The 18,110-nt window shown below is 38.7% G+C and overlaps 1 protein-coding gene and 1 long non-coding RNA gene across 2 annotated transcripts in view; one reads left to right on the top strand and one right to left on the bottom strand.

Annotated features, from left to right (window-relative positions):
- LOC111332633 (uncharacterized) overlaps positions 1–14,896 on the bottom strand; it is a 34,139-nt gene extending 19,243 nt beyond the window's left edge. The window contains exons 1-4 of the mRNA XM_022938009.2: positions 14,727–14,896; positions 2,548–3,041; positions 1,613–1,668; positions 1,360–1,461 (exon numbers count right to left, since the gene is read on the bottom strand). Of these exons, the coding sequence (XP_022793744.2) occupies positions 1,360–1,461; positions 1,613–1,668; positions 2,548–2,987 (598 nt within the window). The 5' untranslated portion in view covers positions 2,988–3,041; positions 14,727–14,896. The remainder of the gene's footprint in view (positions 1–1,359; positions 1,462–1,612; positions 1,669–2,547; positions 3,042–14,726) is intronic.
- On the top strand, positions 6,944–13,124 carry LOC148722597 (uncharacterized). The gene is made up of 2 exons (XR_015992225.1): positions 6,944–7,040; positions 9,498–13,124. It is a non-coding gene; the product is annotated as an uncharacterized LOC148722597 (long non-coding RNA).
- Positions 14,897–18,110: the final 3,214 nt, after the last annotated feature.

Below are 18,110 nucleotides of genomic sequence, written 5' to 3'. Positions count from 1 at the left end.
GAGTCATTGACTCCTTCTCAAGGTATGTGGAGGTAGCACTCACGGAAAAAAACAACAAAGTCAAATGAAGTCATCCAGGCACTAAAGTCTGTATTTCCAAAACACAGAATTCCCGAACGGGTCCAAACTGACGATGGTCCAGAGTTCAAAGGTTCTGAATTTGCCTACTTTGCAAAGAAATGGGGATTCAGTCACATCATGAACAGCCAACCTTTCCCTCGATCAAATGGAGACGTTGAGGGTGTAGCTCAAACGGTCGAAAACACACTGACGAAAGAATAAAGACCCTGCAAAAGGCCTGTTCGCTAACAGATATACTCCATTAGCATGCCAGTTCACCCTCACCCAGCTGCGGATGGGAAGGCAGATCAGAAAGTGTACCAACATTTTACATGCAGCTTGGCCTGACCTGCACTTACCACGGGCAAAATAAACATGAAGTAAGATCAAGAGGTAGTCAACTTGTAACAGCAGGCATAGAACACATTTCCTCTAACACCAATTTAACCCAGCACAGGAATGTACATCAGAATCATGGTCAACATGGTCAAAGTTGCTGACCTCCCTTACTCTTACGAGGTAAAAACACCTACCCGCACCATAAGAAGAAATCGTGTCAACTTGTAAGTCACTTACAAGCGGTGTTAAAAGTTAAAAAGACACCCCTTCCAGAGCAGAAATAGCACCAGCCTACGCCAGAGATCACTAAGATTTAAACACCTGTCAAGAATGACATTGCTGACATTTAAGTACTAAGCGGCTTCCTACAAGACACAAGAGGCTTTCAAAACCAAAGCTTCAAGTAAGGGAAAACTTAGATCTAGAGTAAAAGGACGAGTAGCGTGAGCTTCTAAAACAAAAGGGGGAGATGCTGTATCAGCTTACATGATATAGTTACTTGAACGTGTAACTTGCAAGGAATTCTAACCATTGAACATGGAGACTTGAGAGAAGTATATGTTGTTCACTGTAGTCTCAGTCTAAAAGGAATAACTTTACACCTCTAAGTTGGCCTGTTTTCTTGAGTTGACAGAAATCAAAAGCACAGCAAATGAGTGTTAACTGCATCGTCTATATGAACCATGTAAAGGATGTGTGGCCTAAATGGCCAGCAGGCAAACTCACGGATCGAAGAGCTCTGATTTGAATAATGGCTATGGTAGTCTCGTTGTGTTCTTGGGGGGACTAGGATACCTTTGAGTTACTCTCATTCCACGAAAGAGAAATGAGGTTTTCATGTTAAAGAGCTTTCAAGAGAGGGTTGTATATTGCGAAATTGTTCTGAAGGTTCTCACTCTCCACCACCTTTAGAGATACTTTTATAAAGCTCCTAATTTTCCTCTGAAAAACAATCCTCACCTGACATTTCTTCTACTTTTCTTTTTCTCTGAGTCTTTGTTCTGTATTGAACACCAACACTGCCATTAGAGTTGTTGTTCTCCATCAAAGTACTTTTTAATTCTACATGTGAAAAATTAGAGAACATTTTAGAGAACTTAATACTCTATTAAACAAATACAATTTGTCATGCAAAACCTACAGAACCTCGTGTTGAGCACCTTAAATGACAATTAGGTACAATTCTGCCACTTTAAAAAGTAACCATACTTACCATGAGTTATTTGGCCTGAATCTTCAGTTTTTATTTTCTTCGTCCCTCTTTCTTCCCTAAAAATAGTTGTGCATAAATTTATATTTTTACATTTTGTAAAACACAGGTCTTTTACTGCTACAAGTGAAATATAAGTATCTCGATTAAGATAAACATTTAAATGTGTATTAATGTGTAAGCACAATTCCACAACCTCAGCATATCTTTCAAGTAAATATATCAGATCAGGTGTATAAAGGATGTTTTATCTGTCATCCATAAAATTGATTATAAGTCAGCGACATATTGACCATCTGTTGGTAATGTATTGGTGGACTGGTATATGTGTATTGTTAACTGTGAAATGGCAAGCATCCCCTTAGCACTACCCTCGCCCATAGTGGACATGAAAGATTTAAGAGTCGCTATTGCCTATGCCCATAAGATGAAAGGGCGGGGATACAGCTCAAGCAGCTGTCATTTGGAATATATGTCTAATACAACTCGAGGTCTGAACAAGCACTGAGCACGTGCTAGGTAATATTTACTATTATCACATAGGATTCCATCATGTTCCTGGAAATGATGAACAATACTGAGATATTTGGACATTTTCTTTCCTTCTTGCTTTCATTTTTGCATGCTGTGAAAACTCTACATTGCTCCAGCTTTTGAATGAACAAAGGAAAGAACGAATGAAAAATAACCAACAAATAAGTGCTTCATTAAAAATAAATAACTATAGCTGTTAGTGACAGTTGAAGCAACAACTGCTAAACAGCTACTCCTCCATTAATTTTGACTCCTGTCTATATGCATTCCTCAAGCCTCTAACTTTGACTGTCATGAAACACCCTTCTAATTCTGTATAAATGTTCTGATATCCTCAACACACCCCTTGCTTTTGGCTACCTGCAGAGCACCATGATTAATAAAACTGAATAATTTATAATTACCTTAGTTCACCTACAGTTTTGTAAACATCTTCCTTATTTTTTAGGGTGACTTCAAAATCTTCCTTGAATCCAATTTCGTTCAATTCTTTTTCCAATTTCTCTTTAACTTTCCCTTGCTCAAAGTCATCAATAAACCTCAGGAAATTATCCTTTGATTTAAATGATAATACCACATGAATGGAGCCAGGTCCAACATTCAGGACTGAACCATAACTTTGCAATGCCAGATCAATTGCATTTCTAACTGTCTCTGGGTTTTTCGCCAGAAAATATGCTAATCCTATTCCTGCTCCTAAAGAGAACACTCCAAAACCAATTCTTGCTGTCCACGGGTCATTAATGGTCAATCCACTACTTGTTACGCTAAGGGCAGGCCCTTCTGCAGGCCTTCCAGCCTCGGCTTGCACCTCTCGTCCACCTTCTTCTGCCATGGCATTCATTTAGATTGACTGATTACCTTACAGGTTGAAACTCCTTTCATTTACCCTTTCACCCTACAAATTAAGAAATAATTAAAATTGAAACTTCCATACTTTTGACAAATTTATTATAGTATACCTCTACGCCTGTACAAAAATGTCTGGCCGGATAAGAACCTGAATACGGACAGAAATTTGAACCAGACAGGCCTAAACATCAACCGGACAAGAACTGAACTAGACAGAGCGGTAAAGAGCCTAACTCAGAGCAGGAAACGAACGGTAGTCAACCTCACAACAGCCAGACAAAAAAATCTTACACGACAGGAAACGAGCCTGACACAAGCCAGACATTAGCCTGACACTCACCTGACAATAGCTAGACAAGAGAAATCATTCAGAACGGGAGAACGAGGCCGAAACGAGCCGGGCATTAGTCTGTCAGCTAGCACAAAAGTATTTAGTAATGTAGCAATTGCTAAAGAATCCCGCCTCACGTCAACTCATAAAGCATGCTTTTCCGAGGCGAAGTTGGGCCCAAGGACTGAGAAAAAACCCTCGAACATTGCTATTTGAACTATAAGCTGCAATTTAAAAATGGTTCATTTTTAGGCTTCAGTTCCCCTTTAACTACTTATCGCTCTTTGATCCTCCCTTACCTATCCTATGGCGTGGCTGTTTGGGGCCAAGCTGCTAAATTCCGTTTACAAAAAATCCTCGTGCAACGAAAACGCGTTCTTCGGTTGATACATTTTTCTGAACCCAGAGCACATGCAGTGCCTTTATTTATCTCCTCAAAAATCCTGCCCATGAATATGAACATGAAAGTTTGCTTGACAACCAATTAATGTTGATATCTTATAAAACATGTAGATTAGATTAATAATAATTAAGGAGATGTCAGTACAACTTATGAAGTTTAAAGGTATAATAAATAAAGACTAATTTGCGTGAATGAAAATGTTAATTGACCGATTGGATTATCAATCTAATGCTATGTCATTGCTTTTTTTTTGTGCTCCTAACTCAGCACAGAACTTATACTACAGGCTACTGTATTTCTCTAAAAGAGATCGTATATCACACTGTTGTTTCCCTCGACGTTTTTCCTGCGAATCGTAAACACTCAAAGCTCTTCCGTCGCTATACACCGATGTACTTTTTATGGTCGTTCGATAAGCCTCAATTAAACCCATCTCCTTGATTTTCCAATCCTCCGAAAAAAACGCAAACTCACTTGTCTGTGTTAAGAAAACCGACCGAAAGATTGTTGCATGACTTTGATTTGTTATTCAAGGGACAGCGAAGTTTCCAGCGGTATCTACAAGTTTATATTTAAAAACACTGCTCGTCTGGCTCGCAGCAGTCTCTTGTCAAGCCCTGAAATCAGTCGCATTGAAATTATATATCGACTCAAGTATTCAGCGTTGTCTGACTCTTGTCCTGCTCTTGCCCTGAAAGTTGCTTTAAATCGATTGACAGGTAAGTCGCGAAAGTACAAAAAAACAAAATGGCGGACAGGTCAGTGAAAGGTTAGGAGAAATAACAATGTTTTAATTCAGAGTTTTAGGGAGAATAAGACTCTTATAAGAGTAGGACCTCCAGACTTTAACCTAGTTCTCTTTGCGTTGTTGGGCGTAATTGTTCTCCAAGAACAAAAACGCCCAACAACGCAAAGAGAACTAGGTAACAGTCTGGAAGTCCTACGCTTCCAAAGAACAGTTCAGAAAGTATGAAACTGAGTCCAAGTTTATGCGAGAGTTGGTAAAAAAGATAGGAAAGACTATGAGTGTGATAGCTCAATTTCGTGTAATGGTTGCTGCCAGCAGTCGACCGATACCCAAAAGATAATCAGTGACGAAGAGTTTAAAAGTTTGAAGCAAGTTCTTAATGGCAAAGCCCGACTACTCCGGCAACAAGGCAATGACAAGCGGCCAGACTAGTAAGCCATGACACGAAATAAAAACAAAGGAAGAGAAAAACAATTATACTTTTGCTTGTATATAATTGACAAGTTGACATGATTTTTCAATTTGTGATAAATCAGAATTTGTAAATTTTTCAAAGACTACAAATTGCACTCATCCTACGGGCTCGAAACTGCAACTGAAAATGCTTGAATTTAACTTTTCAAGCTCTGTTTCGAAGAGCAGTTGTTTGAACGTGATCAGTTTCTTCCACGCTCAATCGTTTATTCTGAAACTTTCTATCTTTACCAATTACGCCTGGTTGGGAGTTCGCTGTTTGCCTTTACTACTCTCAATTAGCAGTCAGCAATGATACAACAACCGAATAAAACCCCATTGAAGAACCTTGGAAGTATGGAACCTGGGTGGGTTGAATCGGGTCTGCTAAATCTGCGAGCCACGGTGCGAGCCATTTTTGCGAGTATTTTTCCTTTTCTTCTGTTGTTTGCTCAGATCCATGTCGAAACTTACAACTTTTTTATTCATTACAAGATCACTATAATTTATACAGTGCGGTGCTCGTGCTTATGTGAATTGCATAGTTGTGCGTGCTGTGCGAGTGCGAAGGTGATAATTACATAGTGTAACACTTCGATTGGTCCAGGGTCTGATAGGTCGTTGATCATTTCGTGCCCGACTATCACTTAACTACCGCCCGCCCGATCTTGAAAGCGAAGATGATCCTGGGGACGAGTATAAACTGTACAATCTCGTTCCCAGGGTAATCTCTCTTTCTCTGGGAAATGAATTTTAAGGTTCCTACCCGGCTTCGCGGCTTCGAACCCCGCTATAGCACAAAAACAAAAGTCGTATCTTAAGGATACTACAGACTTCGTCAATTTCATAGAAAATACGAAAGTCCCGGAGAACATAATACTTGTTTCAATGGACCTTACGAGCTTATATACAAATATACCACAAGAGGAGGGGATAGACACTGTATGCAAAGCATACGAAATACACTACAGAAACGGAACTCCTATCCCTACACAACTACCAAAACAAGCGCTAAGGCTAATTCTCCAGGAATACTCCTTCCATTTTAATGGAAAGCACTACCTTCAAACACATGGTACGGCCATGGGCACGAAAATGGCAGTCGCCTTTTCTAATATTTTCATGAACAAGGTAAAGACAGAAATCCTTGACAAAAGCCTTTTAAAACCGCTTGTTTGAAAACGTTACATAGACGACACCTTCTCGTTATGGAGTACAAACAAAGCAACAATAGAACGTTTCATTGAAAAAGCAAACAATCATCACCCAACCATAAAATTTGCGGCTGAAATTTCCGATAAGGAAACAACATTCCTGGACACCTACATCTACAAAGGCAAACGATTCGAAAAGGACGCAATCCTTGATGTGCGTACTCATTTTGAACAAACTGAGACATTTCATTATACACACTATAGTTCCTGTCACCCACAAGGAGTTAAGAAAGGCTTGATAAAAGGAGAGGCCCTTAATTACACTTCTCAGAACAAACTCCTCTCAAACAATATTCGAGGAGAAAACTGCAAATTTCAAAGCGCATTTGCTAAAGAGAGGTTACCCAGAGGACCTCATTAACACAATCTTCTCAGAGGTGAATTTCAAAAACAGGAAACTAGCTCTTCAACAGAAACCGAAGACGAACCAACGAATCTTGCCTTTTGTTACACAATACCAACCAACAGTGCCAAATTCTCATGAGACACTGGCATTTAATAGAAACACAACCAGTACTGAGCGCACTCTACGAAAATCCGCAGTTCATATCTTACAAAAGAGGGCGATCGCTCAAAGACATACTCGTTAGGCTTAGCCACAAGTTGCTAGGCAACTTTTCGGCAACTTTTGAGATTTTCGGCAACTTTTTAGAATTTTGGCAACTTTTAGAATTTTCGGCAACTTTGGGCTTTTTGAGGTTCTTTGAAGCCCCTTTCTTCACGGTTTGAGCCACATTGGCAATTTTTCGATAGACATTTATTCAATTTATTCTAAAATCCAATAATTAGGGCCCCCCATGGGTTGATTTTTGTGATGCCTTGTCACGTGGATTCAGGATTAGGATTTGATTTGTACACATGTACTGGTTTGAACTTTGCACAAGCCACTGGAAATGGTAAGATCTTAGCTAAACATTTAGGATTTACATGCAGAGGTAAATAAAATATTTTTGTGGCCGAATGTGGAAAGTATTAGGACAGGTGATAAATTGGCTATTTGCACTTGATCTTGATCAGGGACAACCATTTACAAGCTTGCAGATATATCGTAGATTTAAGAATTTATGCTTCCTTGAAATATTTTTTTTACTCATGAATCAAATTTGATTCTACTTTCGACACTTTGGCTTTTCATTTAGATTATTTATCGCCATTTGTGGAGTGTTTACTTTTCTCAAACGTGTTACAGGAAGAACTTGTTGATTTATTTAACCTTGAGGTGTTTGCCCCCTATGCTTTTCTAAGTCATATTAATTGAGTTAAGCGAATTTAATGACTTAAGCGTCAACCAGTTCAAACTGAAAATCATTGGTTTTCTCATCATGAGAATTTGGTGTTATATAGTTAACAGTGATGATACGACACTGTATCTGTCACACCCTAATCAATATGCGTTAGAGTTAAGATCTCAGAGAAAGTTCGATGTGCTGCAGTCATGGTTCAAGCGTAATTACTTAAATATAAACGAATCTACAACTAAATTATTGCCTTTGGGTGATAATCCGCCATGTTATGAATTGTTTGCTGACCGTACTAGGCCTCCCTTAAATGTGGTACACGATATGAAGTTATTAGGTCTAACCATTGACAGCTCCTTATCTTTTAAAGCCCACATTAAATCCGTGTGTAATAAGGTTAATGCCAAAGTTAGTGTTCTCAGGAGAGTTGGTAAATTCATACCTTCAGAAGTGATGGTCAATATTTACAAGGCATTTATTTTGCCACACTTAGAGTACTGTGCTCCAGTCTTAGTTGGGTTATCATCTGGCCTATCTAAGAAACTGGAGCTCACTAATCAGTATGCCATTAGAACTCTTTTAAACATGGCTAAGTCAAACTCATATAGTACCTTCCTTGACCCTAGAGCATTGCAGATATTCTCATGCTCTCTGCCTTTTTTATAAATGCTTATGTAACATGGGGCCGAATAATATCAGGGAGATGTTTTTATTTCGTAATAATAAATATGACCTCAGAGGCTTCTGCAAGCTTGATCAGCCTACTTATTCTAGCAGATTCATGCATGGGTCATATCAATACGTCACTACAAGATTATGGAATAATCTACCTGACTATGCAAGAAGAGCTCCTCTTAATATTTTTAAATCAATGCTGGACAAGGTCAACTTGACTACCAGTGTGGAGTGTGAATGCAACTTTTGTACATAGCTTATTTATCCCTAGTTTGTTCCCTCTTAGTTTCATTGATTCCTATTTATTTCCTATATATCCATGATTCCCATATGATTTTGTAGTTTCCTTTTTATTACTATTATTATCATCATTGTCTAGCTTGTTATATATATTATTTTAACCTGGCACGTTCACGTTAAAACGAGTTATACTCAATTGTGAAATGTGGATAAATAAATTACTACTACTACAATGTGCTCCAGAATCCTCCAAGTGAACTGCAAGCACACTTTTTTCTATTGTTGTCATTTGGTGACCTTTAATCAAAAAATGATCAACAGAAAACAAAATTTAGTATTGGTTTGATAAGAGGTCTCAGCAATGCCCTAAGCTTCATGTGTCCAAATATATTGCAACCTCTACCAATTGAGCTAACCTCCCAGTTAGCTCAATTGGTAGAGCGCCGGACTGTTGTGTGGGAGGTCGTGAGTTCAAATCCGGCCGGACCAACACTCAGGGTCTTTAATTAACTGAGAAGAAAGTGCTGCCTTTGTAATAATATCTGCAAATGGTTAGACTTTCTTGTCTTCTCGGATAGGGACGACTAATGGAGGTCCCGTCTCCTGCAGGGTTGGGGTAGGAGACGTTAATTTCCCACACACGAGATTACTGTGTGATGGATGTCCTCCCCGGGGTGGGATGGGTGGGTAAAACAGGGTTAGGTGTCAATTGGAATGAAAGTTCTGTTCCTTTCTCCTGCCATTCCTGTGGTGAATGAAGTAAACTAAACTAAACTAAGCAAGTGTGGACAAATTATTTGTTGTTTCCCTTCTAAAGTGAGTTGTTTTAATTCGAAAGAGTCCTTTAATTCTACTTATTACACTTTGTTCTCTTTTTAGAAGGACAGTATTTTCTTTTTATGTAACAAACTAATTTTGATGATATGAGGTGTGGTGATGAAAGCATTTAACATAATTTAAGTTACACTGACTTGTAAAAGCCAATATTAGCAGTCAACATGCCTTGGAACACACTCAAAACAAATCCATTTCTTGTGTTGAAGGAAACTTTTATACAGTGTATTTTATTGTATTATACATACAGAACATCTGTGTATGAGTTACTAATAATCATGATTGTTACTTTCCAATTGATCTCTTTTTACTACATACTCATACATGGTTACAGCTATCACAAATGATTTTCTCTTTTTTCACCAGGGAACTGGGGAATCAAAAGAACCACCTCAAAAGAAAAAACCCATTTGGCATCTGATGCCAACTTCTCATACCTGTTCAAACACATTGGATTTGCCTCGAGGAAATGCAGTTTTTTCCCTCCCATCAGATAATGAACTGTTTGAACTGTATGACCTAGCTTTCAAGAATAGCTATTTCGGTATTATGTAGGTTATGGAGTCAACACTCTGAGTTTTGTTACTGATTTTTATTGATGAATAACTTGTTGTTGTTACTGGTTTGTATGGCGTGTGATCCCCTTCAAAATTAATCTTTAAATTCCATTGTCATTTCATTTGCGAACTTCAAATTGTTGTCCACAAATTCGGTTTTGTGCTCCAAATTGTGACGTGCAGATTCGGTGTTAATCTTTAAATTCCATTTTCATTTCATATGCGAGCTTCAAATTGTTGTCCACAAATTCGGTTTTGTGCTCTAAACTGTGACATACAAATTCGGTGCTCAATTCCAATTCTGTTATCAAATTCTGAACGCTTGTCTTTTGTCATTTACCTTGCAAACTTCAAATTGTTGTCTACAAATTCGGTTTTGTGCACTCAACTGTGACGAATATTGCAAATATTGTGATCTATAAATTCGGTGTTGCAAATCCCGTTCCCTCGTGTCTCGCATCCAGTCTCGCACTCATTCTGGAAGCCCATTTGAAGCATGCAAACTGGAGACAGTCTTTCACGTCCAGACCAAAGAAGGGAAATGGCAGATCAGTCCTCCCTAGAAGATCGCTCTTTCATCTCCCAGTTAATCCATCACTTGATTAGACAGATTGAAAACAGCAACTCTTCTGATACAGGTGATATTGATGGAGTATTATTCCGGGCTGTCTGGTTGTATAGCTGTTTAGTGCGGTATTTAGGGTCGTACGACATTGGGGATGACGTTCTGCAGCTTGTCCGCGACAGCAAAGATATGTTGTAAGTTATCGCTGAAACAAATTATCTTAATCAGCAATCGTTTACAGCGGAACAGCTGCGCAGTGGCAATCGTGGTCGACCACGATTAGTCATTACTGAGGAGCAGCTAGAGTTTTTACTGGAGCGAGGTTTCTGTTTGAAGGAAGTTGCCAAAATTTTTGGTGTTCATGTCAGCACCATCGAGCGACGATGCCGTGACTACATGCGAACCTATACGAGACACAAGGGAACGGGATTTGCAACACCGAATTTATAGATCACAATATTTGCATGCAGACAGAATTTGTTCGTCACAGTTGAGTGCACAAAACCGAATTTGTAGACAACAATTTGAAGTTTGCAAGGTAAATGACAAAAGACAAGCGTTCAGAATTTGATAACAGAATTGGAATTGAGCACCGTATTTGTACGTCACAATTTAGAGCACAAAACCGAATTTGTGGACAACAATTTGAAGTTCGCATATGAAATGAAAATGGAATTTAAAGATTAACACCGAATCTGCACGTCACAATTTGGAGCACAAAACCAAATTTGTGGACAACAATCTGAAGTTGCAAATGAAATGACAATGGAATTTAAAGATTAATTTTGAAGGGGATCACACGCCATATTTGAGGGGTCATCTCCGCCAATATCCTGTTTCAAATTCTGTTCTAAAAAACCTGTATGCTATTGCTTTTTATCAAATTCTTTTCAGAATAAAAATTGGCGAAACAGAATAGAAATTGGTGAAACAGAATAGAAATTGGCGAAACAGAATAGAAATTGGCGAAATAGAATAGAAATTGGCGAAACAATAGAAGTTGGCGAAACACATTACAAATTGGTAAAGTCTCTATTTCTATTTTGTTTTTCCGACGAACCGAGTGGAACCTGAGTAAAAGCCAGTTAAACATTATAATTTATTCTCCAGATTCCCGCTCAAAGAAAATTTATTCTTGCCTGATGACCAGTCTGTTTACTGACCGTAAATTAACTATGTAATATCGAGAATCCGCCGACAGTTGCAAAATTTTGTAATTCGTTTTATTTTTTCTAAAGGACCCTTATAATGAACCTTTTTCGAAAATTATATCAAAAAGTTCTATGCGCCTTTTTTTCTCCGAAAAAGCGAAAAGTTCGAAATCCGCCTAAATAGCCGTTATCCTCCCCGTAAAGCAATGAAAAATGAGACAACTTTGGCAACTTCGTACGCTACAACGCGATGCAATCCCGCTTTTAAATTTTGTGTTCTAGCAGATGGTCCTTTTATCTCTTAGGAAATATTAATTTCTTGTTATTTTGTTTCGTTCAAGTCTGAATAGTGACCCGTTGAAATAAAGTACGTTGAACGGCTGTCACGCAAGAGGTCAACTTGGCCAGGAATGTACCAAATACATAACCTCTTGCGTGACAGCCGTACTTATTTCTCCCACTTAATGATGAACCAGGAATATCTGCTTCTGAGAGCTTTAAATTGTTTGAAACCGAGCTCATTATGTGTTACTTGCCAGGTAAAAGTATCCGAAGAAACACACAGTGGCCCGACCGACCTCGCTTTCGTGTAAACTTGTTACCAGCCTTCTCAAGCAAATTTTCATTATGCATAGCGTGTATCTTTGAGGGAGGCATTGGGATTTTCGGTTTTGCGGTTTGGCTATTATTTAGATCGGTTTTTCAGTTTTTGTGACGAAAAACTTCGGTTTTTCGGATTTAGTATCCTATGTGGTGGTCGGTTTTTCTCATTTGGGTTCTGGTTTCTACATATATACATACATACATACATATAATTTTTGTTAAGGCAGGTCGGTTTGTGGCAACCCAAAGGCTGGTGTGGACCTGCCAGGAACTAAAAAGGAACTACTTAAATATATGGACAATTCTAAGGAAAAAGTAAAGAAATTTCGAGGACTTAAAAGTATAAAAAATCCGTTTGCTTTGATGTTATCACACAGGCCTCCTTTTCGAATTGAATGCGATCTAATGTCCTTGAGGCCTGTCTAAGTTTTTGTTTAAAAAGCTGTAGAGAGGAAGCATCCTTGATGGCTTTAGGCAGCAAATTCCAGACAATGGGCCCTCTGTACCTTGCACTATTTCTACCAAGGTCACTGTTACACCGTACATGCGGAAAGTCATTAATACGCCTTAGATTATAATTACTATCAATGTTGCGTTTTGTGAAAAGGGCAGTAAGTTGATCAGGTAAACTATTATAATGTACTTGATACATAATAGAAGCGAGTCTACGTTTGTAAATATAGCCTAATGATTTCCATTTAACTAGGTCAAGGACGTCAGAGTCAGGAGTTTCGCTGGGCAGTTTATGGATTAGTTTGGCTGCTTTCAAGTGTAAATGTTCCAATTCATTAAATGTAGATGGTGAACAGGACCCCCAAATAGCAATGCAGTATGTGATGCTTGGGACAATCCCTTTAAAATATATTTCTTCTAGTACACCTGATGGTAGGGCTTTGAGCTTTTTAAGGAATTTTAGCTTTCCTCCAAACTTGTAGTGCAGGGCTTTAACTTGCGGTTTCCAGTTCAGTTTATAATCAATTTCAACACCCAAGCAAGTAGATTTAGTGGTGAAGTAAATGTGAGAGTTTCCGAACATTAGGGGTCTCATTGGTCCGACAAAGACTTGACTGGAAATTAACATTGCCACGGTCTTACCAGTGTGAACAGTCAGGTGATTTTTACAGCACCACACTTTGAAGTCGTTTAATATTAAATTTAACGCATCAATGATTTCTTCGACTCCTTTCCCAAGGTAATAAATTGTGGTGTCGTCTGCAAACATATGAATGCACCCAGTTTCGGACGAGTTCGGTAAATCGTTGACATATATTGTGAAGAGTCTGGGACCCAGTAAAGAACCTTGTGGAACACCGATATCAATTTGTTGTAGCTTTGATCGTACACCGTTAACAGTAACATATTGGGATCTTTCATGAAGGTAGCTTGCGATCCACTCGAAGAACACACCAGACACACCTACATCGGACAATTTGGCTTTTAGGATGGTATGGTCGACGGTGTCGAACGCCTTCTTGAAGTCAACAAATAAAACTCCAACTTTGTAGCCATCATCAATTGCCTTTTTCCATGCTTCGGTCAGATACAAGAGTAGTGATTCGGTGGAGACACCTTTCTTGAAACCCCACTGATTTGAGTGTATAAGTTCGTTTGTTACAAGGTGATAATCTAAGGAATCACAAACAATGCTCTCCAATATTTTGCTATTTAAATTAAGCATAGTCAGTGGTCGGTAATTGGCGCAGTCTGATTTGGTCCCCTTCTTAAATACTGGGATTACCTCTCCAATCTTCCAATTACTGGGGAAAATGCCACGTTGTATACTATTTTTGAAGATACTAAAAAGGCCTTCAAATAGTGACTCAGCTGCCTCGGCCATATCACGGGACATTATTTTGTCGGGACCACCTGTTTTTTGCTTGATGTGAGTTAACTTCAGCTTTATTTGTTCTTCGGAAAAGGACACTTGATCAAGGACATGTGGCACAGGGTTAATAGTTGCTGTAAGTTGGTTAATCGAGGAACCAGAGTCGTGATGGAATTTTTCAGCAAGCTTTATTCCAATATTCGCAAAGTAATTATTCATTTCCTCAGCCTTGTCGGAGTCGTTTGTCAGAATGGTACCGTCTCTATCTTGCACAGGAGGTATTGGCTTCCTCGCACTTTTACCTTGAGCCTTACTAACAACTTGCCAAAAATTTTTGCTGTTCTCAGCTTTTGCAAACTGCTCTCTCCAATAAGTGATTTCCGCGTCACGTATTTGTCTCTTGACGCGATTTCGAGTGGCTTTGTATAGGGACCAAGTATGCGTGTCTTTATTAGCCTTGTAGAGCTTGAGGAGACGATAGCGCTTGTTTTGTTCTTTCCTTATTTCGTTGGTTATCCATGGGAGTTTATTTTTCCTCATCTTCACTTGCCTGGTAGGGATATGGTCAGATACTATTCGCTGATAAAGATGTTACCATGCCCAGACCTGATCATCAATATCGTCAAAGATCTCGCATACACTCCAAGGGGCGCTTTCGATGTCGTTTCTAAATTTCTGCTGGTTGAAAGATCTGTAATTATTTATGATTTTAATCATCAGGGGACTCTTTTCCTTTCTCATTCGCAGATTTGCATACACAAAGCTGTGATCAGATATTCCCAAGTGAGACACACCAGCCATAGTGATTTTCTCTGCGTGGCTAACAATCTGAGCGGCAATTAGCGCCTCCACTGATCTCGAATAGCACATGAAACGTGCACGAAACATGCTTACCTTGATAAATTAGAACAGGCTATGTTGGGATCAGCTTAAAACATCGTTTTGACATTATCAAGTCATACCATCTGCATTTCACAAGTCTAGTTTTCTGAAATCCAACGCTTGATAGAGTAGCTATGCGATTACCACAATGCTGGCTAGCCGCACGCTATTCAAGGCTGAAAGCTAAACTGCACTGAGGTGTTATAAATAAATTTGTCACGCTACTTGACTCAAATACGTTTTCCGAATGGAGGAGAACGTGTCGCTCACCATGGGTCGAAATTCACTCCGTTGGGAAACAATTCCTTGAACTTTCGACTCGCATTTGATCAACTCGTGCAACTTGAACCGAACCCGCTGCAAGTCCTTTAAAGTAGAGAAAAAATCGAATTCCCATTCAATTAAAAGAAAAACATGCTCAGAAAGAAGCGAGAAAAAAATACATTTCTTCAGGTGAAAGTAAATCAAAGATTTCTACCGTTAGTGTCAAATAGATCATACGCATCTTCTAAAACTTAAGACCATCCCTTTGGGTCAAAGCGTCCACACACCAGGCAAGCACCGCTGGACTGTTCTACTCACAGGCTCTAGAGTGCTCCGGAAAGACAGGGATGAAAAACGTGTGCGCATGCGTGGCATGAGCCAGTTGATGTTGTCGTCGGCGAGTTGTTCGATCGTTTGATCAACGAAATGTCGGCGCAATTTAAACTGTGTATTCGTGGATATATTTTGCCTTTCAGACTGGAATGTAAGGACGCTATTTGAAAATAACTTCTGTAAACTGAACTCGTCGACATGTTGAACGTATTATTTTTGGGAAATGTTTATTTGCTTGCTCAAGAGCCATCAACTTTCAGTACTCTGTAAGGAAACACTTTGCAAGCTTAATTTCTGAGTATAATTTATCTCTATTTTAGATAATAAGCTAAGATTCAAACTGATAGAAGGTAAATGATACCATGCTTTGGTAATAAATGTGAATCTCGAAGAAAAATGGAACTTTTTATCAAGGCGAAGCGAAAGCACACCCATCTTACACGGTGTTACATGAACCAACTGAAATCGCTGCAAAATTTACCCCATGCATAGCTACAGCGCAAGTTACAAATTGCGTTACATATCGCTTTCGCTGGAACTTAACATTCGTTTATAGTCCTAAGAGTGTATTGGAAATTAGTTATTTCGACATGATATGAGAGGAGCTCCTATGAATGCTGCCACTCTGCAAAAGCCACATGAAATTCATCGTTCTCGTGGGTGTGCTATCAAAAAAACAAATTCCTGGGAGAGGTGGAATAAGGACAATGGTGTTGGGACTCAAATGAAAACAGAAGCCGGAATTACTTCAGAATTAATGCTGACAGGGAGTTCAGGACCAATATGGGTATGGTCGATTATATTATTCAGTGCTTTAGGGCCTTTCAGAGGTTGTAGCACACCAAAGGTTTGAGGAGTTTAGTGTGATTGAATCATAGATCTTGTTACCTAGTGAGATTCCTTGAACAATTATCTGGTACACTCACGCCTGACTCAGTGGACTGCTTATTACAGAAATATCCACAATTGGATGAATTAAACAATTTGCTAAAACAAAAGGGTAATAAGTGTACATGAGTTGCTTCCTGTTCTGCCAAGAACTGTTAACTGTAAAATAGTGCTCAGAAAGAACCAGAAAGTGTCATTGCCATGTTGATGTGGTTGGATATTGACTGTTTTTTTTTTCTTTTTTAAGAAAGAAAAACTGTTAAAAAAATGCAATAGATTTATCTAGCATCCTTTGTGGCATTACCCTGTTAGAGCACTGGATTGTGTTGTGCAGGAGGTAGAGGGTTCGAGCCCCGGCCGGACCAATACTCATGGTCTTAAAAATGACTGAGGAAAATTCGCTACCTTTCTCCAATATCAAGAAATGGATAGATATTCTAGTCTTCTCGGTTAAGGACAAATAAACAGTAAGCCCGTCTCCTGCAGGGTTAGGGGTAGGAGACATTAATTTCGCAGGCATGAGACTACTGTGTGTGGATGTCCTCTCCTGGGGTAGGATGGGTGGGTTGCTGTCTTGTGTTTCATACATGAGCCTCTGGCTCGGGCAATCTGGGTAACCATGCCTCGTGTATAGACAATAAACTTGATTGATTGATTGATTGTGTAAAAGAATGGAATCCCAAATAAAAGGGTTCTAAAATCTCCACTAAAATAGTGGGTTAATAAGAGGAAAGGAAGTGTGGGGATGGCAAGTGTTGAAAGTGTGAAATGATGAAAATAAAATGTTAGTTGTTCAATAGAGAATTTGCACTGAGAGACCTACAAACTGCAAGGCGGTTGTCAGTCGTAAGGCAGCATTAAAATAAAAACTATCATTAGTTCAATTGGGTACTAGCATTGAGGGGCCACACTTTTATTTTATTTTCTTCTATATCAACAAGGTATTCCTGTAGAAAGTGGGTCAAATTTTTCTTAACTTAATATAATTACACTGGAAATAAAATGAAAATGGAGAAATACAACCTAGAAAGACAAAAAGATACACAAGAAACGAAAAAAAAAAGGAAAATGAAAGATTTTCATTGTAAAGGATTCCATGAAAGAATCTTTAGTCTCTAGAAAATTGGAAAGCCCTTTTTGCTTGTTTTTTTCTTTTTTTTGAGGAATTTCTTTGACAAATTTGTTTATTCACTATTTTTATATTCAATTTGCATGGCAGCCACTTCAAGGCAGTACAAAAATTTATAATAATAAAAAAGGAAGGTTAGAATGAAATAAGATGAAATAGTCAGAATCAGAGGAAAAGGAATGAGGGAGATGAGTAACATGTTGGTTAGTATTAAAAGTAGGTGGTAAAAGGAATAGAAGAGGTCAGGTATATGGAGACAAAGAAATTTTTTTGAGTTAAAAAGAATTTTGAACTGACTATTTTGATTGATATGATGGGGGATGGGAGTTTAGGATGGGTTGGTCTGAGTTGGTTTTGACTGACTATTGGGTTAAGGTAAGTGATTGATCAAAATTACTGGTATCTGTCTTCAATTTGAATGGTGATAATAACAGACACAAAAGCAAATTCCAAAATAATTTAATAGTATGAAAACCCAACTAGTATTTTGAAAACACAGTAAGTAATGGAACTATTGCAAGATATTGATGAGAGAAAAATTCCCTCTCTCCAATATTAGCTTAATAAAATAGTGGAAGTTTACCTGTGTAAAATTAACAGTAATTTAGTAGTAAATGGTTTGAACCCGGGGGTAACATGTGAAGATGTAGTCTGATCGTCCGGGTGAGTGTAGTCCTGAGAAGGACTGTTGTCGGTGGCAGTGACTGACGTTTCGACAACCTGTGCGGAAGTCATCATTCACTTGACTCTGATGATGACTTCCGCACAGGTTGTCGAAACGT

Source organism: Stylophora pistillata, chromosome 10, assembly GCF_964205215.1.
Source record: "Stylophora pistillata chromosome 10, jaStyPist1.2, whole genome shotgun sequence".
Taxonomy (NCBI): Eukaryota; Metazoa; Cnidaria; class Anthozoa; order Scleractinia; family Pocilloporidae; genus Stylophora; species Stylophora pistillata.
This window is presented reverse-complemented; position numbering and strand designations above follow the sequence as displayed.